At 44.8% G+C, this 27,966-nt stretch overlaps 1 protein-coding gene across 1 annotated transcript in view; it reads right to left on the bottom strand.

Moving 5' to 3' along the window:
• Positions 1-27,966, bottom strand: part of LOC130489888 (uncharacterized) — a 100,664-nt gene that overhangs the window by 57,658 nt on the left and 15,040 nt on the right. Inside the window, exon 3 of the mRNA XM_056863677.1 lies at positions 9,147-9,206. Coding sequence (XP_056719655.1) covers positions 9,147-9,206 — 60 coding nt within the window. The remainder of the gene's footprint in view (positions 1-9,146; positions 9,207-27,966) is intronic.

Here is a 27,966-nt window from a genome sequence, read left to right on the forward strand (position 1 = left end):
TCCACATGAGCGGCGGAGGCTAATCTGGTGAACTGGATTTGTTTCCCCACTCCCAGCCAGCTGGGTGAACTTGGGCTAGTCACAGTTCTCTTAGAGCTCTCTCAGCCCCACCTACCTCACGGGGTGTCTGTCGTGGGGAGGGGAAGGGAAGGTGATTGTAAGCCAGTTTGATTCTCCCTTAAGTGGCGGAGAAAGTCGGCATACAAAAACCAGTTCTTCTTCTTCTTGCTACAGTGGTGAAGGGAACAGCCAGCTCAGATAATGGGTGCCGAGCGCTTTCTGCACCATTCACAACCTTAGAATTCTACTGGGAGCGACCCGGGGCTTGCCCTGATCAGCGCTGGGCTTTGGAGGGACTGCAGGAGCTCCCAGTACCTGACTATTGCTGCAAAATAATCTGTAAGGCTTGCCTGACTCCCTGCCCATAGTGAGCTTCAGGGTAGCTAAGAAGAAAAAGAAGAGTTGGTTTTTATATCCCGCTTTTTCTCTACCATAAGGAGTCTCAATGAAGCTTACAATCACCTTCCCCTCCTCTCCCCACAACAGGCACTTTTTGAGGTGGGGGGGCTGAGAGAGTTCCGAGAGAACTGCCCAAGGTCACCAATCAGGCTCCTACCCTACCAGAAAATATTTTTGTTAGTCTTTAAGGTGCTACTGGACTCTTGCCCTTTTTGACAATCAGGCTTCATGTGTAGGAGTGGGGAATCGAACCCACTTCTCCAGATTAGAGTCCACCACTCTTAATCACTACACCATGCTGGCTAGGGGGATGCTGGAGGTCCTGTGTTAACTCCCAGTGCCCGGCTGTGCTACAAAAGATCTGAAAGTCTTGCCTGCCTCCCTGCTCCGTAGTGGTCTTCAGGGTAGCTAGAAGAACGCCAGGGACCCCTTCACGACACTACAACGACGCAGGCAGTCACCCAAGTCTTTCCCAGCACAGCAATGGGCTTGGGAGGGACCGTGGGGTCCTGTCCCGTGTCCAGCTGTTGCTGCAAATGATCTGGAAGGCCTGGCTCTCTGCTCCATGGTGGGCTTGAAGGTAGCTAAGGGGATGCTCGGTGCTTCTCCCGACATTGCCAACTTCAGACCATTCAGGAGGCAGCCAGCGAAGCCTTCTGTTACATAGAACTGGACATGGCAAGGACTGCCCTAGCTCCTTGGGACCAGCACTCAGCGCAAGCGACCTGCCAGGATTGCCTAGAGCCCTACTCCATAGTGGTCTTTGGGCCAGTCGGGGACAACGATACAACCCTGCAGGGAGCCACCCAAACCTTTCCCTGCTCCACACTGGGCTTTGGAGGGACCGCGGTCCCTCCCCGTGCCCCCGCTATTGCTGCAAAGGATCCGTGCTGGCCCCCTGCTCCGTGATGGGCTTAAGAATAGCTAGGGGATCCCCCCCCCCCAAATGCCACGGTTTAACAGGGAGCCAAGCTTTGACTACTGAGATCTGGTGTGCTTCAGACAGGCTGTGTTGTGCTTCAGCCACCATTCACAGCACCCACGTTTAGCAGGGAGACAGCGAAGCCATCCGCGGCATAGAACTGGGGCATCTCAGGGACAGCTGCCGCTCCCTGGGACCAGCTCCTGCAGCAAATGACCTGCCAGGCTTGCCTAGCACCCTACTCCATAGTGGTCTTCGGGCTAGCTAGGGGGATGCTGGATGCTTCCCCCCCCCCATACAACCCTATAATCCTGCAAGGAATGGCCCAACCCTTCCCCTGCTCAGTGCTGGGCTTCGGAGGGACTGCTGGCATCTCCATGCCCAGCGATTGGTGCAAAGGAACTGCAAGGCTGGCTTGGCTCCCGGCTCTATGGTGGTATGTTTGGGAAGGGAATGTTTGGGAGTTTCCCTGCAGAGCTGCAGTGTTGTGAATGGTAGCTGAAGCACCCAGCAACCCCGGTTAGGGAAATGCTGGGTGCTTCAGCCGACACCACAGTTCAGCAGGGAGCCACCCAAACCTTCCCCTGCAGACAGGTGGTCTTTGGAGAGACTCCGGTAGCTCACCGTGCCCCATCTATTGCCAGAAAAGCCCAGCAGGGCTCACCTGCCTCCCTGCCCCATGGTGGGCTTCAGGTTAGCTAGGGGGTTGCTGGGTGCTTCAGCTGCCATTCACAACACTGCAGCTCTGCCTGGAAATTCCCAAACATTCCCCTGCTCAGCACTGGGTTTTGAAGGGAATGCGGCAGCTCCCTTTGCCCTGGCTATTGCCACAAAAGATCTGGAAGGCTTGCCTGGCTCCTTACCCCACAGAGGTATTCAGGCTAGCTAGGGAGATGCCAGGCCCTTTCCTGATCATTCACAACCTTACAGCACAAGCCTGCAGGGAACCTTACGGTAGCCTCCCGTGCCCAGCTGTTGCTGGAAAAGACCCATAAGGCTTGCCAAGCTCCCTACTCCCTAGTGGTCTTCAGGCCAGCTAGGGGGATGCTGAGTGCTTTTCTGGTTGTTCACAACAATACAAGCCTGCAGGGAGCCATCCAAACCCACCTCTGCTCAACACCGGGCATCGGTGGGACCGCGGTCGCTCCCTGTGCCCCAGCTATCGCTGCCAAGGATCTGAAAGGCTGGCCTGGCTCCCTGCCCCACGGTGGGCTACAGGATAGCTAGGGAGATGTGGGTGCTTTTCTGGTAGTTCACAACAATACAAGCCTGCAGGGAACTACCCCAACCCACCTCTGCTCAACACCAGGCTTCGGTGGGACCATGGTCCCGCCCTTTGCCCCAGCTATTGCTGCCAAGGATCTGAAAGGCTGGCCTGGCTCCCTGCCCCATGATGGGCTACAGGATAGCTAGGGAGATGTGGGTGCTTTTCTGGTAGTTCACAACAATACAAGCCTGCAGGGAACTACCCCAACCCACCTCTGCTCAACACCGGGCATCGGTGGGACCGCGGTCCCTCCCTGTGCCCCAGCTATCGCTGCCAAGGAAATGAAAGGCTGGCCTGGCTCCCTGCCCCACGGTGGGCTACAGGCCAGCTAGGGGGATGCCAGGTGCTTTCCTAGTCATTCACAACAATACAACCCTGCAGGGAGCCACCCAAACCTTTCCCTGCTCAACACTGGGGTTCGGAGGGCTTGCGGTCCCTCCACATGCCCCCGCTATTGCTGCAAAGGGTCTGAAAGGGTTGCCTAGCTCCCTGATCCACAGTGAGCTTCAGGGCAGCTAGGGGGTTGCCGGGTGCTTCAGCCGCCGTTCACAGCACTACGGCTCTGCAGGGAGCCTCTCAAACCTTCCCTTGCTTAGCACTGGGCTTCGCGGGGATTGCGGCAGCTCCCCGTGCCCCAGCTGTTTCTGCAAAAGATCTGGAAGGCTAGCCTAGCTCCTTAGCCCATAGAGGTCTTCAGACTAGCTAGGGAGATGCCGAGACCTTTCTGATAATTCACAACAATATAACACTGCTGGGAGCCACCCAAACCTACCTCTGCCTGGCCCTGGGCTTTGGGGGAACTGTGGTAGCCTCCCGCGCCCAGCTATTGCTGGAAAAGACCTGCAAGGCTTGCCTAGCTCCCTACTCCCTAGTGGCTTTCGGGCCAGCTAGGGGGATGCTGGGTGCTTTTCTGATCAATTCACAGCAATACGACCCTGCAGGGAGCCACCCATACCTCTCCCTGCTCAACAATGGGCTTCAGAGGGACCGCGGTCCCTCCCCGTGCCCCAGCTACTGCTGCAAAGGACCTGAAAGGCGTGCCCGGCTCCCTGCTCCATGGTGAGCTTTGGGGGAGCCAGGGGGTTGCCGGGTGCTTTAGCTTCCATTCACAACACTACAGCTCCTCAGGGAGCCTCCCAAACCATCCTTGGCTCAGCACTGGGCTTCAGAGGGATTGCGACAGCTCCCCATGCCCCAGCTATTACTGTAAAAGATCTGGAAGGCTTGCCTAGCTCCTTACCCCATAGGGGGTCTTCAGGGTAGCTAGGGAGATGCCGGGCCCTTTCCTGACCATTTACAACCTTCCAGTACTGCCGGGAGCCTCCCAAACCTTCCTTTGCTCAGTACTGGGCTTCAGAGGGATTGTGACAGCTCCTCGTGCCCCAGCTGTTACTGCAAAAGATCTGGATGGCTTGCCTAGCTCCTTACCCCATAGGGGGTCTTCAGGCCAGCTAGGGGGATGTCGGGTGCTTTTCTGATCAATTCACAGCAATATGACCCTGCAGGGAGCCACCCAAACATACCTCTGCTTGGCACAGGGCTACGGGAGGTACTGCAGTAGCCTCCTGCGCCCAGCTATTGCTGTAAAAGAACTGAAAGGCTAGCATGGCTCCCTGCTCCACGGCGGGCTACAGGGATAGCTAGCAGGATGCCCAGTGCGTCTCCTATCATGGCTCACCCTACCATTCAGGAGAGAGCCGCAGAAACCATCCACCACCTAGCATTGGGCTTTGGGGGGACTGCTGAAGCTCCCCGTGCCCAGCTATTACTGGAAAAGACCCATAAGGCTCCCCTAGCTCCCTACTCCCTAGTGGTCTTTGGGCCAGCTAGGGGGATGCCAGGTGCTTTTCTGATCAATTCACAACAATACAACCCTGCAGGGAGCCACCTGAACCTTTCCCTGCTCAGTACTGGGCCTCGGAGGGACCGTCGTCCCTCCCCGTGCCCCAGCTATTGCAGCAATGGATCTGAAAGGCTTGCCTGGCTCCCTGCTCCACGGTGAGCTTCAGGGCAGCTAGGGGGCTGTTGGATGCTTTAGCCATTGTTCCAAACCCCACAGTTTAGCAGGGAGCCCCAGCGAACCTTTCACTGCAGAGATCGGGTCTTCCGACAGACTGCAGTAACTCCCTGTGCCCCAGCTGTCGCTGCCAAAAATTTACAAGGCTGGCCCGGCTCCCTGCTCCATGGCGGTCTTCAGGCTAGCTAGGGTTTCCAATCCTACAACCCCTGCAGGGAACCACCCAAACCTAGCCCCTGCTCAACACTGGGATTCGGAGGGACCGTGGTCCCTTCCTGTGCCCCAGCTATTGCTGCAAAAGATCTGGAATGCTTGCCTGACACCCTGCCCCATAGCAGTTTTCAGGATATTTAGGGGGATGCCGGGAGCATCTCCCATATTCTTTCAGGAGAAAGCCTCAGAAGCCATCCGCCGCTCAGTGTGGGGCTTCGGAGGGACTGCGGCAGCTCCCCGTGTCCCAGCGATTGCTGTAAAAGGCCAGCAAGACTTCCCCGCTTCCCTGCTCCATAGTGGTCTTCAGGCTAGCGAGGGGGGTGCCCAATGCCACCATGGAGCAGGGAGCAACCTGAACCTTTCGCTGAAGTTCAGGGGGTCTACGGCAGCTCCCCATTCCTCCGTTGCTGCTGCTAAAGACTCACAAAATGAGTTGAGCCCCAATCCATTACAATGGTGTGTTCTGATGGGGGATTTGCCAGCCTCTTCATGCGGGGCTAAGTCCCCAGCACGATTGGGGCACCCCTCTTGACTGACAAACTGAATGGTGGGGGGTTGAGAAAAGGTCCGGATAGTCGAAATACAATCAAAATCTCCCCAATAATTGCTAAAGAATCAACTGCCATCCTTAATCCTCCTAACTGGAACCACAAATTCTGCTTAATAATCATGAAAATTAATTCAACAATTGAACATTAAATAAATTGATCCAGAAGTAAAAAAACAAAACAAACCCAAACAAAATTAATGGTTATTGAACGAGTTGTAAGCCGCCCTGTCCCTGTATAAGATCAATTCAGATAATTAAAAAAAAATGATTCATTTTTTGGTTACTGATCCGACTGAAGTGAATCCAATTATACTATAGATAGAGATGGAAGTTTAAAAAGAAATAAAAAAATAATTAACAAATTAAAAAGTTTTAAATAAAACATAAGAAATAATATAAATAAAATATAACTATAAATACAGCTTCAACCCCATTCACAAAGAATGTAGAATAAAGGAAAGTGAAGAAAAACATTAGGGGAAATTCTACCCCCCAATTATTAAATGCTTGTTTTGTGAAAATAATCAATAAAATAATATTTCATTTCACAAATTCATTACATTTACTTAACAAAACACACACACTATCTACTCAAATACTGCTATAGGGCAGGATTTCTTACTAAGTATTCATAAATGTTATTTAAGATGCATAAAATTATCAAAGTAATAAAAGAATAATTTCTATCTTATAACTGGTAATTAAAATAATGAAAATATAAAAATACTTCTAGAGGAAGGGCATCCACTTTTCTTAACCATTAAATACACAATTTTCTAGTTGAAATAGTGCATGTACCTCTATAACATGAGAACCAGAATATTTTTTTTCTTTAGGACAAAAACATGATAAATTTGGGTTATTTTTTTATAAGATGGCACCCACAAATCTTAAAAGGGCAGGTGTTATGCTGTTGTTTTCGAAACATTTTGGCTATTTCCAGCCATGCAAAGCATCTTTAGCATTTCGTAAAGGAACTTTGGATCTTAAAATAAACCAAAACGGAGAAACAACTCTGAAGCCACCTGTTTCTTTCAATTCCCCCAAAGAGCCCCAATTTTCCGAGCCTCCATTTTTGGCTTTTTGAGAAAAACTGCTTTAAAAATCTTTCATTAATTTCTTTAGTGAATTAATTTTTAATGCATATTAATGAGCACTGTCGTGCCATTGACTTCCATGTGTATGATTGAGGTTACTCAGATGTAAGGAATGCTATTCTCCCAAATGCTGAATCTAAGCCAAGAACACCCTAGAACCTCCATGCAGTGGCCATAATTCACCCCTGAACATATGAACAAACAGGAATACAAAGAACATGTGCAGAGTACCTTCCCTTCACCTCTAAAAGTAATCCAAACCAGACCCCCCATAAATCTGTTTCTGTCTTTTGCCCAGCATTTACTGACATCTAAGAAAGACTTGGAGTGAAACCTCGCCTTTTAGAACTGTAAAACTCTTTCCACTAAAAATAAAAAAAATCATAGGCTAGTATCCAAAGAGTTATTGAACTTGTTAGTCTCCAAACTGGTCTGGGGGTCCCCTCAATGTGGGGTCAGCGGTTAATAGAAAACCACTCAAGCACTTGAACATATCTGAAGTAGAACTTGGCATGTTGGCCATTAGGAAGAAGAAAGATAGATAGATAAAAAGAAGAAATAATCTATTAAACCCTACTAACAGATGTATTATGGCATGCACTTTTATAGAGAGGTGCCTACCTCAGGTGATCTAGATGAAGATTTAAACTTATGAAGTAGGATTGTGCCCATGAAATTAATTTATCTATCTCTTAGGTGCCCAGGGGCCACTTTTTTTTGCGATAACTGCCTAATTTATCTTCTTAGACAGACAGACAGAATACCAATAAATGGACAGAGACTAAGAGAAATAAGAGGAGAAAACGAATGTCTAGTATACTGAAGGAATATAGATAATAAATGGATTGAAGAATGAATAAGGGGAAATTATTACGGTCAGAGACAGAAAAAACACACGGCAGATAGATGTATCTGTGCCATGGTCAGTCAGATTTTCTGAACTAGCAAGTAGTTAAAAATGCATTTCCCTTTCTGCATGGAAACTTTTGGTACATTAAGGATGTTAATAAACAGTATCCCCCAGAAAACCAGAAATTAGTTTGAATTAGAAGAATATAAATTTACCTGAAGTAACCGTCACCAGGGTCCCCGGACCCCAGTTGCGGAATCCGTAGTCCACACTAACACAAGTTTCTGGTGATCTTGTACCTAATCCTCTATAACCACTAACAACAAGACTTTACATCAAAAAGATCTAATACTAAATTTTCTTGCACCTTCTATTTTAAGGAGAGTAAATGAATTTTCTCCAGTTACTTAAGTCCCTTTAAATGGCCTTTTTTTTGGGGGGGGGTCATCTTTGAGTCTGACAAAGTATTTTCTTACTAGAAATCATGCATTTGTCGACTCTTGTGAAATGTACAGAACATATAGTACAATATTTTCAAGGAACAGGAAAAACCCAGAAAATGTATAGTTCCTAGTTGAAAAAAATGAGAAGGATGTTTTGGGTTCCCAGTCTATGAGCTAGATGGGAAAATTCAGTTCTCACTGAAGCTCATGAAGAACAGTGAATCCAAGGAAAGTTAGCCTAACAACAGTTAAAAAGAAAATCATTCAGACTGAGCACATTTCAGAAAAAAGATTTTGTTTTACCTGTTGTAACGGTGACGAAGGTCCCCTTTCCCCAGTAGTCAAACCAGTTGTCACACTGGAATGTATACATAGGGACATACTACAAAAACCTATTCTGCCCATGTTAATTTATTAATTGATTCGTTGCCTCATTGAACATAGTGGGACTTCTTCTGAAGACTTGGATATCTTAAATCTTAATCCTAAATGTATATGTTCAAAGTAAATTCTAGTTTTCTAAATTATACTCTTTCCCCATTTAAACAAGTTAAAGATTATATTATAATTATGTCACTCTTGCACAAGAATATAAAAAAGTTGCACTTCTGGATTAGACCAAAGGTCCAGTGTAGAATTTTATCTTCAACAGGCTGCCAGTGCCACTGAACTGAACTGGACTCCTCTGGAGTAATGCAATTGACCCTCAGATCTTAGGACATGGTCTCAATAGGAATTCTAAGACCCCAGAAGTAACAATAGGAAAGACTCCGTTTTCAAAAGTTTCAGTTTAAAAAACAGAGGAAACTCTCAGTTAAACTCTAGCAGGCTTAAAAGGAATTAAAATCGTACCTGAAGTGACGGTGACCATAGTCCCTTTCCCCCAATAGTAGAGGTCGTCACACTGCTTAAACCTTTTCTAGACTATGCACAAAAACTTAATGATGGCTACATTTGCCCTTCACAACCCACTAAACCTTTGGTTATCTCTCAAATGGTGCTTTTTAGGCTTGTACAATCATAAAATTAGGTGGAAACCATTGCTTGGACATATACAATATTAAAAAGAGGGAATTAAGGGGAATGAATTCCTAATCTTCCCAATCTCTGGTTCACCACAAATCTATTTGAGTCATGAGACTGAGGTACACTTAAAAACTATATTTTTAGTCTAGACATCTTATTTAAAAGGCAGTGGATATTCTGGATGGTCAAAGGGGGCAGCTGGAAATATGAGTCGATTTGGCAACCGCTTAAAAAAGATAGAAAACTGACACAAAATTCTAAAACACACACCAGGCAGAATTAAATGAGGCAATTGAACTTACCAGAGCTTACTGTCACCAGGGTTCCTGGGCCCCAGTAATCGAAAGCATAGTAGTCACAGTGGTGTTAACTTCCCTCGTAGGTGTCTAAAAACATTGTTCCCTGAACCCAAGAGGCCAGAGATCACATCTGTCTGGTGGTGTTTGCTTTCTAAATTATCTCTCAGGGACAGAAGTGTACAATCTTTCTTCTTCTTCTTCTTTTAAAAAATCAAGATTACATTTCCTATGCCTAACACAAAATGTGGGTTGGGAGAGACCTAAGAAAACCACCTTGTTTTCAAAAGGTTTTTTAAAAAGTTGTCATTGTGGATAAGATCTGCTTATTTTGCCAAATAGATTAGATATTTGAATCAACAAGAAACACAGAATGGAAAGAGAGGAGTAAACCTTTACCTGAAGTAACGGTCACCATGGTCCCTTGGCCCCAATAATCAAAGCGAGCATTGTAATCACAGTGATTATTCTGCCTTTGGCATGTGAACAATAACCAAAAACTATGGCTATATTATCAAGGCCCCCAATTAGATAGTATTTAGAGACAGTGAACCCAACAGAACCCAACATTTCTGGACTGTCTAGTTTACTCCTTTGACTATTAGTCATTTCTGCCATTTATCTGTTGTGTGTCCTCTAAGCATATTTCTTGATGCTGAATGTACTGTTTGGGGGGAAGTAATCTAAGTTTCTTCAATGCAAACACTGGACACAATAAAAATTACATCTACAGTTCTTGCACCCCAATCGTAAACCTATTTGCTTAGCAGTCAGCCCCAGTAATTCCAATGCAAGGTTACTTCTATGTAAGTTAATTTAAAACCAGTGGAGCTTTCTCCAACATAAATGTGGTTAAAATTGAGATGTTTCTCAAAACCCAGTTAAGTTTAGAGTTAAGATGCAATAGACCATTCCTTTGAAGAAGATTAAATTGGCCTAACCTGAAATACCTAATCTTGGGGATTATATTGCAGAACTGTAAATTTTGTCCGAGTTACAGTTTACTGAAATATGGAAACAGAATAGTCAATTGTCATGGACCCTATGACATTTTCTTGTTACCTGCTTTGTACATCTGCAATCTGTGAAACATTTTCACCGAAATCACAACCGAAGTTAATATTTATCCATATGGAGGTGGGACACAAAGCTAAGCCAGCAAAAAACTTTGCTAACTTCAATTCTAGGTCAAACCTCAGAATTGAGAATGAACATTTCAAGACAGATTGCTACAGGTTGAAATAAGTCAAGAATGGTTACCTGTTGTGACCGTGACGGGGGTCCCTTTTCCCCAGTAGTCAAAGTAGTCATAGCACGCTATACAATGTGCTACTGAGAGCTGTGCAAAATCTCACTTAGAACTAGTTAATGGATCTGGCACGGCAAAAGAGAGGTATATTTTTTACCTGTCGTGACTGCGACGAAGGTCCCTTGTCCCCAGTAGTCAAAGTAGCCATAGTAGCACACTACTCAATTGTCTACTGCGAGGTGTACAAAATCCTACTTAGAAGTAGTTAATAGGTCTGATTCTTTAAATGACCACCAAAAAAGAGGTATTTTTTTACCTGTTGTGACTGTGACGAAGGTCCCTTTTCCCCAGTAGTCAAAGTCACACACTACTCAATTGTCTACTGCGAGGTGTACAAAATCCTACTTAGAAGTAGTTAATAGGTCTGATTCTTTAAATGACCACCAAAAAAGAGAAGTATTTTTTACCTGTTGTGACTGTGACGAAGGTCCCTTTTCCCCAGTACTCAAAGTCACACACTACTCAATTGTCTACTAGGAGGTGTACAAAATCCTACTTAGAAGTAGTTAATAGGTCTGATTCTTTAAAGGGCCACAAAAGAGAAGTAGTTTTTACCTGTTGTGACTGTGACGAAGGTCCCTTTTCCCCAGTAATCAAAGTAGACATAGCACAACACTCATTTCTCTACTGACTGGTGTGCAAAATCCTACTTCAGTAATGGATCTGACCCAATATGATACCATAGACAGAAATCACTGATAGAAGGGGCTTTCTTTTACCTGCTGCGATCAAAACTTGGGTTCCTTGCCCCCAGCCCTCAAAGGAAGTAAAGTAGTAACACTAATTAATACCCTTCTACTGAGTGATCTAAATAATTATTTCCTTGACTTCTTGAACTCACAAAATAAAGACCAAGGTCAGATATCTTAGGCACTTTAGAAAAAAGTAAATATTACAAAATTATATTTGACAGCATCTTAACCACTAAAAGATTTATTATGGCATAAAGGTCCCATCAATCACAGCCCATGAAAGCTTCTGACATAAGAAATTTGTTAGTCTTTAAGGTGCCACAAAGCTCTTCCTAATTTTCTTATGAAATGCTTACTAGGGTCCCATTTCGGAGCGTTAAAGAAGAGCAAGAATGTATGCTTCACAGATATAAAACTGAGGATTGAAAGAAGCCAGAAACAGGAGGAGAAAAAAAATTCAAACCTGATTTTTTTAAAAAAAGAATAACATTTTGAGCAAACTTTCTACAGACTGTAATAACGGGAAATGTATTTTTTTACCTGATGTGACGGTCACTGGGGTGCCTCGGCCCCAGTAGTCCAATCCCCAGTTGTCACATTGATTAACCCTCTTTTCAGTAACATACAAAAAGGTGCCTGATGGTTTTTATAGGGAACCAGAGAGCTTTCAGCATGAAATAAATAAATACCCTTCTACTGAGTGATCTAAATCATTATTTTCTTGACTTCTTGAACTCACACAATAAAGACCGAGATCAGATATCTTAGGCACTTTAGAAAAAAGCAAATATTACAAAAATATATCTGGCAGTGTGTTAACCACTAATGGATTTATTACGGCATAAAGGTCCCACGGATCACAGTCCACGACGCTTTCTGCCGTAAGAAATCTGCTAGTCTTTAGGAAGCCACAAAACACTTTCTAATTTTCTTATATCACACTTACAAGGGTACCATTTTGGCGATTCAAAGAGGAGGAAGACTTTATGCTTCCCAGGAATAAAACTGAGGATTGAAAGAAGGCAGAAAACAAGAGCAGGGAAAAAAAAATCAAACCTGATTTTCGGAAGAAAAAAAAAAGCCTTTCAAGCAAACTTTCTACAGACTGCAATAACGGAAAATGCATTTTTTTACCTGGCGTGACGGTCACTGGGGTACCTTGTCCCCAATACTGCAAACCCCAGCTGTCACACTGATTAACTCTCTTTTCAGTATCATACAAAAAGGTGCCCCATGTTTTTATAGGGACTCCCATGACATATTTTATTTACTGCCTGTCTTCTTTGCCTCACTAAAATTCTCAGGCGTGGACAAGTTAACCAGTGTTCCACAACTCAGTTATTCTGGTGCAGCCCCTGTTGATGTTCATACGAATTCTCTAATTCAAACAGGTTGTGAATGGCAGAGTTAGGAGCCCCTGGAATGAATCATTTCCTTCTTAAAAGTGGCATTTATCCTGAAAACAAAGAAAACCACCAACTGGCTCCTGATCTTTCTCAGATTGTAGAATGGGAACAGAAAAGACCCACATGCAGGATTCTGGAGCAGGCAACCCCAAACCCGTAAGTGCTAGGTTAATCTGCAACAAACAGCATTCGAAGAATCGAAATAATTACCTGAGCTGACGGTCACCATGGTGCCTTTCCCCCAGTAATCGAAGTACCAGTAGCACAGAGATACTTCTGTCTAGGAACCTGACACAAAATCTCCACTCTGTTTGGTCATTTTGACATGTGGTAGTGGCCCCTACAGTTTGGGTCCAAAACTATCTCTCTGATCTCTTTGCAGATTTTCTAGTTCAGACTGCATTAGTTAGAAGAGATGAGAGTGCTTCGTTTTGCAGAAAGATCTAAGAGGTTTCCTTTCTTTTTTTCTACAGCAGATCAGATGGCATAACACTGCCCTCTTTCTTATCCATCTTCCCCCCTCTTACTTTTCAGCTTTAACCAAGAGACTTTCCCCCCAATATTACTCTACAGATGGACTTGTAAGACCCATTTTGTAAGAGGTGCAAATGCCACTTAAGACAATGTTTTTTTAATCAGTTTCATTGGCAAGATAGGTGTTTGGTGGGAAAACCCACCTTAGACATTATGCCAATAATGTTTAATGCATTATCTAACTGCTGAGACATCCTTCATTGAGATGTTGGTCTCGGTACGGTTCTATACCAAGGAACATTGGAAGACACTCGGCTCAACTCAAAGCAGCCCCAACAATTATATTTCAGATATCTCGAGGGGAAACCAAAATGTGCTGAGATTAAATGGATTAGATTAGAAAGAGTCCTTACCTGTAGTCACAGTCACCATGGTCCCCGGACCCCAGTAATCAAACGGGTTGCACACTGGACTCATTCCCTATTAGCTCTGTACAAAAAGCCATTTCCTGGAGCGAAAACACCTATTTTTCTTTGCCCCGTTACAAGATGAAGTCCTTTGGGCTACAATATTTCTGCTGAGTGTTCCCCATGAAGCGAGACTTCCACCGAGTGAGGAGTTTGGGAACTCATGTCGCAAAAATATATAGATATCAAGACAAAGGAGTTTTCTATCCAGACTATAGCAACACTTTTCTATTGGCTTCATTTATTTAGTGGACAGTATCCTTCGCTGCCTACTTTCTTTGACCCTTCCTTTCTCTTTAGGCTAACTCATAAATGATGCCGCAGTCTATCTGTGAACTGCCTTAGAGATTCCTTTCAACACAGATCCTAACTGTCCTGTTGTGAACAAGTCCAGGAAACAAATTTTTAGGGCTGTTCACATGCAAAGAAAAAGGCAGGCAGGAGATTTTTCTCTGGTGATGGTTTTTATCATGAACAGAAGCACGACATTGATGTGAATTTAACAAATTTAGAATGCCATTGACACAGGTCTTAAAAGAGCTGTCATGCTGAAAATAAAATCTTGAACTAGCCCCTAAGTAATTTTTCCTCCTCTTATGGCAAATACTGTCCAGATATTGAAATATGTTTTAATTAAATCTGGCCTATCTGAATGGGTCTACTTATTCCAACCGAACTAAGTTATATTGATATCCTAGGAACAAAGACCCAAACATATCTTAATTTTACACTCAGAAATAACAATGTGACCAACGTTAAGCAACTTACAAGCACAAAGTTTTAAAGCAAAGGCTCATGTTTTGGGGTCGCCAGTGCCAACTGGAATGTAAATATCCCAAATAGAAAACCCATAACCCCCCTTTTCAGAAAATCTCCTTTAATAGGTCAAAGGATAGAATCTTACCTGGTGTGACTGTGACGAGGGTGCCTTTACCCCAATAATCGAAAGCAACCCAGCTGTAACACAGTCACATCTTGCCCGAACAGCTCTGTTCAAATACTCATGGAAGAACCCAACCCCAGAAAGTCAAGAACTGCACATTTCGTGTTGGAAATAAGGGTTAGACATTTACCTGTTGTGACGGTAACTGAGGTTCCTGGTCCCCAATAATCGAAAGCTGCCCAGTTGTAACACAGTCACCTAACGCCCAAGCTCCTCAGCTCAAATACCCATGGAAAAACCCAGGCCAAGAAAATCAAGAAATGTACATTTTGGTGCTAGAAATAAGAACTTGAAGGAAGGTGAGATGTTTACCTGATGTGACAGCGACCAAGGTGCCTGGTCCCCAGTAATCAAAACCGTTGTAACACAGTCACCTAATATCCAAGCTACTCATTTCAAATACTCAAGGAAGAACCCAACCCCTCATCCCACCACTGAAGAATGGATGCTAGAAATAAGGACATGATTGTGATTTAGATATTTACCCGGTGTAACTGTAACTGGACCGCCTGATTCCCAGCAATCAAAAGCTGACCAGTAGCACAGCAAATCTCCCTCCTGTTGGTACTGCCCAAACGTACCCACGGATGCAATGGCCCCTAGAATTCGTTTCAGACCCCATTTAGATTAAGGGGGCCCAGGACTTGCTCAAGACACTGGAAAGCTTCCTAAAGTTACAGATCAATGTTCCTTGCCCAATATGATTGCTAAAATAAATTGGAGTGGTAATCCATATTATGCCAGGCAAATGAATGAATGAAAGAAACCATTGAGTTCAGCACAAACAAATGACAATAGAGAGGTAGGGAAAAGTTCCTAGTAATTTCTCTTCAAAAAACCCTGTCCCCAATTGACAGAATCATAACAAATGAAAGGGAAAAAATGTTTACCTGAAGTAACTGTGACCGACGTCCCTCGGCCCCAGTAATCGAGAGCATAGCCGTAGTAGCACAGTTGTATCTATCCTAACTGGGACTCTACAAATACTTTGTATTTTGGGTTTGACTTCATAGAAGAAAATTGCCCATATGGAGGGGGAGACACTAAAACTGTTTCCCCCCCCAGTGCATACAGAATGAGAATTGGCAGTCATTTATCCTGACTTTTAAAGCTCTAAAATACACACAATGGCTTCTTTTAATGGAATATTCTTTTGGTGTAACGGTAATCATTTTGATCAATAGAATTTGATCTACAAAGACATATTTGTATCCTCTGGGGTCAAAATAACACCAAGAAAGACTCGAAATGCACTTATTCTGGAGAGTCGCCCTTCTGAAGTCATGTCAGTATCGAGGAGGGAGCAGCGTTAAGAGTCAATAGTTAAGACAGACTGTTTTCAAAGTGGGGCTTTTAAACACCTGTCCTCAAAGAAATTGGATTTGGTGAAAGATTTGACATAAAAGAAGGAAAATAAAGCAGTCTACCTGATGTGACTGTGACGAGGGTCCCTTTCCCCCAGAACTCGGGGTAGCACATCACTCAGCTTTCTTCTGATAACCATGCAAAATTCTAATTAAAATTACCTTATGGATCTACCAAAAACAGGGACCTTTAAACCTGACCATGTCAAGAGTATATTTTCCATGTAGTCAGTGATGATTGTACCACTTTAATTAACCCTCTTCTGTTTTAAGGTATCAGAAATTTAATCTTGTTTGGGGAAGATATTGTATGGAAGCTCCATTGGCAAACTAGAACATGCACAACTTCCTTTCAAGCAGTATTCAACAGACATTGCAATCCTAAGCATGCTTAGCCAGAAATCAGTCCCATTTTAATCACTGGGGCTTACCGCAGGTAAGTGTCCTTTGGATTGCAGCCTTAATTTGTACTGTGTTAGATCAGACCTAGATCAGAGCTAGGGAACAATCCAGGGAAGATTTCTCCTGTAAATGGAACAGTTTTGTGGAAGAGAGAATTGTGGCTAAATCGCTTCATCTGTCAAAGGTACAGTAGCCCTGTCCTGGATTTTATCTGGCCGCCCTAGTTTTGAGCTTTTCGGCTCCTGTCACAAGGCAACCGAGGAAGAACCCCATTTCTCAGAATTTTTTTAAAAAGTCATGAAAACAGAAGCAAAGAAATGGACATGTTCAAAACAGGGAATCACTTACCTGAAGTTACGCTCACCGAGGTTCCTTTCCCCCAGTAGGCAAAATCACCGTACCACAGTTGTTTGATTCCCTCTTCAAGCCTGCCCTTTACTGCAACTACAGATGGGCAGTTTCCATGCCTCAAGGGTCCCCTCCCCGTTCCATTAGTTAACTTCTGGTTATACAAAAGATGCTAACAACCTCTGTTGCAGAACAACTTAGATCTGAGTCCAGTAGCACCTTAGAGACCGACAAGATTTTCAGGGTATAAGCTTTTGAGAACCAAAGGGATGCCCGCAGAGCTCGCCCAAATAGCCTTTTCATAGTTGTCTGGTTTAAACAGGAAAATATTACAATAGTAGATCTTTAAAAATCATTAAATGTTGCTTAGTTTTACCTGTGGTCACGGTCACTGGTGTTCCTTGGCCCCAGTAATTGAAAGCATTCCCGTAGCACACTGAATGTCTTTAATAAACCTCTACATCAAAAACAGGGCTATGTCTATTGCATCTCAGTGGCACTTTTCCAAGCTTTCCATACGAGACAGTCTCATCTAGCAGATATGGAACTCATTGCCACAAGATGTAGGGATGGCCACTGGGTTAGATGGCTGTAAAGGGGACTGGTCAAGGGGAGAGCCAACATGGTGTAGTGGTTAAGAGCGGTGGTTGGGAGCAGTGGAGACTGCTCTGGGGAACCGGGTTTGATTCCCCACTCCTCCACATGAGCAACGGAGGCTAATCTGGTGAACTGGGTTGGTTTCCCTACTCCTACACACGAAGCCAGCTGAGTGACCTTGAACCAGTCACGCTCTCTCAGCCTCACCTGCCTCACAGGGTGTCTGTTGTGGGGCTCCTCCTCCTCCTCCTCTTCTTCTTCTTCTTGGAAGAGGAGAGGTCTCTCAGTGGCCATTAGTGATGATGCCTAGATGAAACCATCATGTTCCAAGTATACCTCTGAAGACTAGTTCCATGATGAGCAACATATTGAGAGGGGTATATTGCTTGTGGACTTCCCAGAGGCATCAAGTTGTCCTGTCACAACCATCCCTATTGGGAAGGCTAGACAGACCAGGATCTAGGAAGCCACCAAGCTACCCAGTTACCTCAGTTGCCATCATTTAGCCCACCAGAAAAGGAGGAGAATCCATTCATAGGATTATCCTCCTCTTTTAAGTTTAAAGGTTCATGAAATTTCCCACAAGGCTTCGCAGAGCAACATGCTAGGATGTTGTGACTCCATTGGTGTGAGCAATTTCAGCAGGCAAGATTAGCTCCTTCTGATGGGGACAGTGTGACCTCCGATAACTCCACAGTCCATATTTTGAGAAATGCTGAGCAAGGCTGTCACATACAATAGGCACTTTTAAGTGCTCAAAAACCAGAGTAAGGACATCATAGAAGAAGAAGATTTGGTTTTTATATGGCGACTTTCTCTACCTTTTAAGGAGAATCAAACCAGTTTATAATCTCTTATCCTTCCTCTCCCCACAACAGACACCTTGTGAGATAGGTGGGGCACAGAGAGGTCGGAGAGAACTGTGACTAGCCCAAGGTCACCAAACTGGCTTCCTGCGTAGGAGTGGGGAAACCAACCTGGTTCACCAGATTAGAGTCTGCTGCTCATGTGGAGGAGTGGGGAATCAAACCCGGCTCTCCAGATTAGAGTCCGTTGCTCATGTGGAGGAGTGGGGAATCAAACCTGGTTCTCCAAATTAGAGTCCGTCACTTATGTGGAGGAGTGGGGAATCAAACCCGGTTCTCAAGATTAGAGTCCACTACACCATGCTGCCTCTCGTAGATGTTCCAAGGCATCATGTTATGGCCAACCATGACAGTCCACCATGGGAAACAGGATGGAGAACTAGATGGACTTTTGGTTTAATTCAGAAAAGATTTTATTGTGTTTTTATATTGCTGAAGTTGACAAAAGGAATCCATCACATATGCAATCATATATCTTGAAGGGAGTAGTAAGGGCAGGGAAGGAGATAAAGAAAGATGGTTGGGTATTGGTGGCAGAAACAGAGAGATATAAAGGTAGGTAGCCCATATGGTGAAATCTTTAGAAGATTGGACTAGGCAGACAAGACCCAGGTTCAAATCCTTACGTTCCTTGGGCCAGTTGTTCTCTTTTGCCTACCTCACAGGGTTGCTGTGAGAATCAAACAGAGGAGGGAAGAACCATTGTCTTGAGGTCTTTGGACACCTGGCTTCTGAATACTGAATGCTGGGAGGGAGGGACTGAGACAACTCCTCTGTCAAGACAACTTTTGCAGTTTCATGGCCACCCACAGTAACCCAGAGACAAATGAAGTGGAGTGTTCCTCCTTTCTGTGGTGGGGCTTCTGACTTGTGGTTCATTTGCAGCTGATGGAGCGTATCTGGCCATTTCCTGACTTTGATTCCTGGGTTAGATGGCTTCTTTTTGTATGATATTGTATCACCGTGGGCCCCCGTCCACATTGACTGAAAGCTTGACAAAAACCCCATTTCCTCCCAAATTGTAGGAATTGCTTGGCACAAGCATAAAATAGGTTTCTAGGCCCTGTAGGTGTCTGCAGCTGTGAGCGTGCATAAAATAACTTGTGCCGGAATGGCACATTCCAGTCGCCTTTCTACAGTTTCAGTTAAGATTGCCAACCTCCAGGTGGCAGCTGGAGATCTCCCGCTATTACAACTGATCTCCAGGTGATAGAAAACAGTTCCCCTGGAGAAAATGGCCACTTTGGCAACTGGGCTCTATGGCATTGAAGTCCCTTCCCTCTCCAAACCCTGCCCTCCTTAGGCTGTGTCCCAAAAATCTCCAGGTATTTCCCAACTCGGAGCTGGCAACCCTATGAGATGCCCATGCCAGGTAATTCAGACAATGCAAAGCCATCACTGAATTTCATTCTCCTTCTTGTCCCTTCTGTTTTTCTAGGTGAAATAGCCATCACCCTCTACTCCCAGTGAAGGACGACCCCAGCTTTCCTCTTTATGATAGACCTCTCAGACTTTCTCCATTCTAAGTATTATCTACTACAATCTCCAATGACTCCACAATGCAACAGTGGTGTTTCGATCCCTTTGCTCACAATCATGAATGCACAGGATTTTGCTTCATAAGCCTAAATTATGCTTCATTTGCCTAAATCACTACACCAGCGTGGTGTAGTGGTAAAGAGCGGTGGTTTGGAGCTGTGGACTCTGATCTGGAGAACCGGGTTTGATTCCCCACTCCTCCACATGAGTGGCAGAGGCTAATCTGGGGAATTGGATTTGTTTCCCCACTCCTGCACAGGAAGCCAGCTGGGTGACCTTGGGCCAGTCACACTATCACAGCCTCACCTACCTCACAGAGTGTCTGTTGTGGGGAGGGGAAGGGAATGTGATTGTCAGTCGGTTTGAGTCTCCCTTAAGTGGTAGAGAAAGTCAGCATATAAAAACCAACTCTTCGTCTTCTTCTTCTTCTTCTTCTTCTTCTTCTTCTTCTTCTTCTTCTTCTTCTTCTTCTTCTTCTTCTTCTTCTTCCTCCTCCTCCTCCTCCTCCATCATGCTTTTAACTTGTGGTTCATTTGCAGTTGATGGAGCGTATCTGGCCATTTCCTGACTTTGACTCCAAAGGCTTCTTTTTGTATGGGATTGTATCACTGTGCCCCCCACCCACAATGACTGAAAGCTTGACAAAAACCCCATTCCCTCCCAAATTGTGGGCACTGAAGACCCTCCCCAAACCCCACCCTTCTCAGGCTCTACCCCCAGCATCTCCAGGTATTTCCTGACCCAGAACTGGCAACCCTAGTTTCAGTGTAGCCCATCACTTGTGACTTCCAATAACGGTTTGCTCTCTGAGGATTTTCCAGTGCTGAATACCATGTCTTTGTAGAATGGCCGATCAATGGGTTCCCCCAGCCAGCTCCCACTGGGCTATAGAGCATGACAAAAACTCCAGTGGCTGCACGGATTTTTTTTTTTTTTTAAAAACAGTGTGAGAATTCAGCCTGGAAATTCCTGTTTTCCTCTGACAAATCTGGTCCAGTGGATCAGCACATGTGCCTGAGTCTAGCTTCTGATTTGCTATAATATTTTTTTCTAAAGATGACCTTGTGATATTCCACAATGAACTTCAAGGGGCCAGGGCGGAATAGCTATAGAGCTGAATTTGGCCTGCCACCCAGAAATCTTACCAACCAGTGACGAGAGAGGATGCCTGATTTTTCTCTACTCATCCCAGAAAGCAATTTTTGTACTGCGATGTAACACTGTGGTTGCTATATCTTCTCACAGTGGTTTCTTCTAGTAGTAAAACCTTCATTCGTACAAAAATTCTGCAGTCCTATATGATGGCTGGTAAGAGCCCCATGGCGCAGAGTGGTAAGCTGCAGTACTGCAATCAAAAGCTCTGCTGACGACCTGAGTTCGATCTCAACGGAAGTCGGGTTCAGGTAGCCGGCTCAAGGTTGACTAAGGCCATTTATGCTGGGTAATTAGCAGCAAGTTCCAGGTTGAATTGCCCCGCAAATTTTTTTTTCTTTTCACGGTGAACCATCATTCAGGAAGTGTCTGTGAAGCTGGAACATACCTACTTCGCATTACTTAAGAGCCCCTCTAACGTGCCGTTTTGTGTTTGCTCTGCCCCCACACCGAAGAATCCCCTGAAGGAACCATGCAAAACGACAGCTGCATGTTAGCTATGCAAACAACGGTTGGCTAATGGAAGGAACAAAGGAGCAGGTGAGTGGGGTGTGTGTGGAATTTCTCCTTTTGCGTCAGGCCCGTGAATAGTCATTTTAAAGGTCACATTTAAAAAAAGAGCTTTGAGTGACCTTCAAAATTGACCCCGCATAAATGGCCTCAGCCTTCCATCCTCCCGAGGCGGTAAAATTACCCAGCTTGCTGGGGGTAAAGCGTAGATGACTGGGGATGGCAATGGCAAACCACCCCATAAATAAAGTCTGCTTAGTCAACGTTGGGATGTGACGTCACCCCATGGGTCAGGAATGACCCGGTGCTTGCACAGGGGACTACCTTTGCCTTTATATGATGGCTTCTGCAACAGATGACCTGTTATTCAGGTTGTGGAAATTGTGCCTGCATTCAGTTCTGTGTTGGTCTTATTCCGGCTTTCAGCATACACAGGAATGGCGCATCGGTTATTTATGTGGACACTGAATGTGGAAACAAGAATCTAGCCCCCAGAGAATCTTAGATTGTTTGAAAAGGGGAAATTTTCCAGACCTTATGAGTTGGAGCTAGGGTTGCTGGGCAGGGCCTAGTGACTTGGAGGGGGGTGAACTTACCAGCGGCGGGGCCCCTAGCAGGTGACAATGATATTGTTGGGGATATGGTGATGTCATTCCCTGTGCACCCACAAGTTACATTAGTGCTTTGCTGGGGGACGCCAGGGATGCTCTGGCATACCATAGAGTTTTGCCCAAACACCATAGTGTCCTTTGGTGACACACTGACATCACTTGCGGGCACATGGAGAGTGACATCAGTGCATTGGGACTCTGCTGACATCCCCTCAATTCCCCCAGCTTTCCCCTTCCAGCCGGTTGAGTGGTGGTGGGGAAGTGCCCACTGGGGGCGGGGGAATGGCAGTCCTAGTTTATTTATGTATTTATTATTTCAATTTAATACCCTGCTCTCCCTGGCCTGGTGGAAAGGAAGGAGGGATCCCCCTTGATCACTCAAAAGGCTACTCAATTGATCATCAGACCTTCTTGGCCAAAGGCCTTGTGGGATAGGGGTTGCAGTATGGATGAGAATTGGGTAAAGCAGGCTGGATCCAACCCTGAAACTGTAAATGCATATTTGAAAATATATGGTCAGAGTGCATGATAAGAGCTCAAAATTATCTATACTGCGATGATTATGATTGTCATTGGATTCGCAAGAGGACTGAGGTGCTGAGAGTACCACTAGCCCTTCCTTGCGAGCAGAAGCAGTGTGGTGTAGTGGTTAAGAGTGGTGGTTTGGAGCAGTGGACTCAAATCTGGACAACCGGGTTTGAATCCCCACTCCTCCACATGATGCCAGCCGGGTGACCTTGGGCTAGTCACAGCTCTTTTAGAGCTCTCTCAGCCCCACCTACCTCACATGGCGTCTGTTGTGGGGAGGGTGAAGGGAAGGTGAATGTAAGTTGGTTTGATTCTTCCTTAAGTGGTAGAGAAAGTCAGCATATAGAAACCAATCCCTCCTCCTCCTCCTCCTCCTCCTCCTCCTCTTCTTCTTCTTCTTCTTCTTCTTCTTCTTTTTCTTCTTCTTCTTCTTCTTCTTCTTCTTCTTCTTCTTCTTCTTCTTCTTCTTGCTTAGTATCATTAGGTGGGGATTTATTATTAGCACACATAAACTGGTAGATATGGAGTTATTGAAAATGGCTGAATTGGAAAAAAACACAGCTAAAGAGTTGGCAGTCCTGTAGTCCCAATCAGCTTGTGTGTTTCTCCTGGTGGACTAACTTTCCAGGTTTGGAACATTTCAGCATGTAAAGACTGAAAGAAAAGGCACCACGAAGAGAGCTTTCTCTTTCAAAAAAGGTTCTATGAATTGTTCCCAGTTTTGAGAAACTGGAGGGGAAGGTCTCACCATCTCCATTGTCCCATCCCCCATTTCACTGTTTATATTTGTCATCTCATCTCATCTGGGCAGCTCACATCCTTGTGCTTAAACTGTTGGAGGAAACCGAAATAGAACAGGCTTCCTGCGGAAGATTAATTTTGGATGTTCTGAGACACCAACAAGAAGCCCATTTTAACTCCCTGTGTGGTTCTCCAAGGAGCTCCAGACGGCAGGTTGGTTTTGCTTAACTCGAGATTTGCATGACATTCAGGGCAGATGTGAGATTTTCAGAGATGAAGAACTGTGAAAGATGGGGAAGAGAGGACTTGGTGCTCAATTAGGGAGCGGAGAGAATCATATAGTGATAGTTATGGATGGGTAGACACAGAAGAGCAGCCCAAATAGCCAAGCTTAGCTCGAGCTTGTCAGAGCTTGGAAACTAAACATGGTTGGCTGTGTTTAGTACTTGGATGGGAGACCACCAAGGAAGACTGGGGTTGTTACGCAGAGGAGGGCGATGGCAAACCACCTCTGCTCATCTCTTGCCTTAGCCACTCTGTCCACAGTTCGTGAGTCGGTTGTGACTTGATGGCACATTATTCATTCATCTACTGAAGGACTGGAATGGATATGTCCATTGATGGCAGGGAGAGGAAGGTTGGTTATATGCATATGCCTGAATTCATGTCATTGTTTCAGTTAGCAGTTTTTGATCACGGCAACTTTCTGCACCCTGGCTTTTATTAAGTGGGTGGAGTTGAAAGGCATTCTGTTCTTGTGAGGCAGAAGATTAACAACATGTGCTTGCTCCTGGAGGACATTAGCTCCGTATACTTTTCTCTACTAGAAGACGAGGTGTCATTGGTGTCTTCCGGTTGTCGATTTAATCCTCACTGCAGAGGGTGAGTTTGGACAGCTTACTCTTTCAGTGCCTTGAGATCCTTGAGAGACAAGACTTGGGTGACATTACTGGCAAGGATGCTGTGAACTTGGCAGTTTGTAAATGATGGCAATGCTTTGTCTATGGTCTCTCGGTGCATGGTTCTTCTGAATCTGCCAGGCCTATGTGTCCTCTGCAGGAGGAACATTTAGTCCTTAGTAAGTCAGTATGGACCTAGGGCATTTGGTTGGACACTGGACTAGATGGACCACTAGTCTGTCCCTGGAGCTCTTAGGTTCTAATGGTGTAGTGGATTGAGTTATGGGCTTGGGATAGCTCTCCAGCTTCCAAATCTTGCTCAACCACTAAGCATCCAGGGGTTAGGCTGTGTGTTTCAATCCAGGGGTTAGGCTGTGTGTTTCAACCCAATCATTCTGCTCATGGGATTGTCATGATACAATTACGTATGCTGCTTGGAGGATGTCTGGATTCATGTCCAGTGGCACCTTAGAGACCAACAAAATATTTCAGGGTGTGAGCTTTCGAGAGTCAAAGCTCCCTTCATCAGAGAAAGGGTATGAATATGACTGTGATAATCAGTAATGTATTGCTTTCCAATGGGTCATGGAAACTGGGTCAAAACAGCCCAATCAGATGGTGTCTTTGCTTCGTCTTTGTTTTCTCTTGTTTGTTGATCCCAATCTGCATTTTGTGGATGACTCTGGCTTCGCCTTTAGTATTTGTATGGCTGGAAATCACCGTGTTCCCGTAGTTTCCACAATGATGCAAACCCTGTCAATAACCTCTATCTGGATCATAAGCCTAAAAGATTCACTAAGGCATAGGAGGAGATGTGGGCCAAAGCAGATCCCTTTCAATTAGCAATAGGTTCACATCACAAAATAAATAAATAAATAAATTGTGAAGTGAAAGCAAGTTCCCCTGAAAGCAATGGAATTTATTTCCAAGAACGGGTTGGATGTGAAAACCAAGCAGATCTAAAAAAAATTAATTCATTGATTAAATTGTATTGGTCACAGACATTGATGATGTATAAAGTTCCATCGAAGAGGACAACTAGAACTGTGTAGATAGATACACAGATCTGCCTGTGCCCTCAGGACAGTTATATGTTTGGCCCCACGTGGACCTTAACTTGGTCACTTAAACCTTTTGGAAAAGTTGTGAAAGCTTTTCTGTTTTCAGAAGTATTTTAGTCAAACTGGCTTGGATGCGTCCATTTTTAGTGTTAACTCTCTTGGCTCAATTGTTTGTTATTCTTTGTCAGTTGGGCTCAGTGTGCTTTCCATGGTCTTGTCAGGCTCTTTCTTGAGAGCCCCCGTGAGATCCAGTTATAAACCTGAAAAATAAAATAGCACAGTAAGTCTAGAAATTCAGAAGGACATCTGGAAAAAAATGTCTGGATAGAGAAATAGAACATTGACAACAAGAGCCGTGGCACCAAGATAGCATCTTGAATGCTCAAAGTACTTCATGAACATCATTCTGGTGGTCCTCAGCTCAACGTTGTAATCTGGAGAACCAGGTTTGATTCCCCACTCCTCCACATGAGCAGTGGACTCTAGTTTGGCAAACCAGGTGTGAGTCCCCACCTCCACATGAAGTCTGCTGGGGGGCCTTGGGCCAGTCACAGTTCTTTCGGAACTCTCTCAGCCCCACTTACCTCACAGGGTGTCTGTTGTGGGGAGGGGAAGGGAAGGCAATGGTAAGCTGGTTTGAGTCTCCTTAAAGGTAGAGTAAATCAGAGTGTAAAAACCAACCCTTCTTCTCTCATAGTCAACATAGCCAGCCCCTACATTATATGAGCCAGCAGATCAATATGGAAAACTATGGATGTTCAAAGAAAATCCTGGAGTGTATATTGAAAGGGGGGGGGGGGAGAGAGACAGAGAGAGAGAGAGAGAGACAGAGAGAGAAATTGTCCCGTTCATGGAAAGTCAAGGAAAATAATTGTTTCATATGTTTGAGGCTGAGGTGATATTCTTGTTAACTTGGACACGTCATGTAGCACATTTTCCATCTCTTCTCAATGGCTGTCCTTTTTTTCCTGAATGTGGAATATTTTGTGATAGTATTAGGTTACACAGTGATGTGTTCCCCTACAAGAACTATGTGGTGGGAGCCTATTGGAGGTCACCAAAGACCAGAGTCCTAGAAGAAGAGGTACTTGGATTGTGAGGATTGTTCATTAAAATTATCTTTTTAAAACTTATCTCCCATTTTTCTCCATAATTGGAACCCAAAGTAACTCACTTATCTCTTTGTTCTGCCCTGCTCCACTTTATCCTCGCAACAGCCGTGTGAGGCAGGTTAGGCTGAGAGAAGGTGAAGAGCCCCAGGAACAAGACTCTGAAGAGGTGGAATAGAAATACTCTAAATAAATAAAACAAATACAGTCACAAATAAGGATACGTATATCCTTCTTGGAGTATGTATGTATGATCTAGAGATTTGTTTAAAGGTGATGGAGTTTCTGAGCCTCCTCCTTTTACGGTCTCCACAACCACCAATAAAGGCACTACCCAAATTTGGAAGAATATCAGGGATAGCTTTCAATGCAGAGCAAGGAGTTATCACTGTTAGCAAAAGACGATTTAACGTGTGCAAACGATGAATAGATTTAGCAGCTACAGCATTTGAGACAGCCATCCATGGATAATCAGAGCAGGTTTTTGACAGAGCATCTTTCACCGTGGTAGCCGCTGCTATAATAGTTTGCACTATGATACACGGTTTGACAAAAATGGAGGATTCCAGAATGTTGTTCAGAGATGAGGCAGGGTATCTCCTCTGAGCTTAGCCCATGGTGCTTGAGGTATTAGAGATATCCTGTTCTCTATTGCTTTATGAAGGAGGAAAACAAGCCAATGGAGACTTTTCTGACCTGGATGGTTGGTGACAGTTGAATGTGACATATTAGAAAGTTCACAACGGGTAGCCATGTTAGTCTGTCTGTAGCGAGCAAGAGTCCAGTAGCACCTTAAAGGCTAACAAAATTTCTGGCAGGGTATGAGCTTTTGTGACTCTTTTCTGTATTAGGAAGTATCGTCTTCATGTGAGTGGTGAAACGGTCCTAGCATGATCAGGGTTTTTGACTGAGCGTTCTTCAATGGGGTAGCTCCCGTCATAATAGTAGCCACCATGATATATGGCTTGACAAATATGGAGGATTCGGGAATGCTGTTCGAAGATATGAGACAGTAGGATTGCCAGCCTCCAGGTGGGGCCTGGCGATCTCTCAGAATTGCAATCTCCAGACGACAAAGATCAGTTTACGTATAGAAAATGGCTGCTTTGGAGGGTGGACTTTATGGCACTATGCCCCGCTGAGGTTCCCTTTCTCAAATCCTTGCTCAGGTTCCAGAAATCTCCAGGAATTCTCCAACTCTGAGTTGGAGATATAAGAGGTTTGCTTTTCTCAGAATTCTGAAAGGTGATGAGGGAACCATTTATTTTAGGATGAGGCTAGTCAAACAAGTGGTGCATTTTCGATCTTGGGTGGTTGGTGACAGTTTGCTAGAGTCTGCTGAAAAGTATTATCTTCAAGACAGTGATAAACAGATTTAGTGTTGGCCCCCTGATAATCGGAGCTGGTTTTTGACTGAGTATCCATCACTGTGGTAGCTCCCACCATAATACGCACCATGATACATAGCCTGACAAATATTAAACATGCAAGAACACCGTTTAAATATATGAGACAGGGCATGCATCCTGGCTTTAGCCTACAGTACACCAGGTGTAAGATAATTGCTGTTTCTAGATAGAATTCAGAAAGGTGCTGATGGAACAATTTATTCCTGGATAAGTAGGGTTGCCAACCTCCAGATACCAGCTGGAGATGTCCTGCTATTTCAACTGATCTCCAGCCGATAGAGATCAGTTCCCCTGGAGAAAATGGCTGCTTTGGCAATTGCAGTCCATTCTCCTTTCTAGAGTTTCAGTTAGGGTTGCCAACCTCCAGGTGGTGGCTGGAGCTCTCCTGCTATTACAACT

Source organism: Euleptes europaea, chromosome 18, assembly GCF_029931775.1.
Source record: "Euleptes europaea isolate rEulEur1 chromosome 18, rEulEur1.hap1, whole genome shotgun sequence".
Taxonomy (NCBI): domain Eukaryota; kingdom Metazoa; phylum Chordata; class Lepidosauria; order Squamata; family Sphaerodactylidae; genus Euleptes; species Euleptes europaea.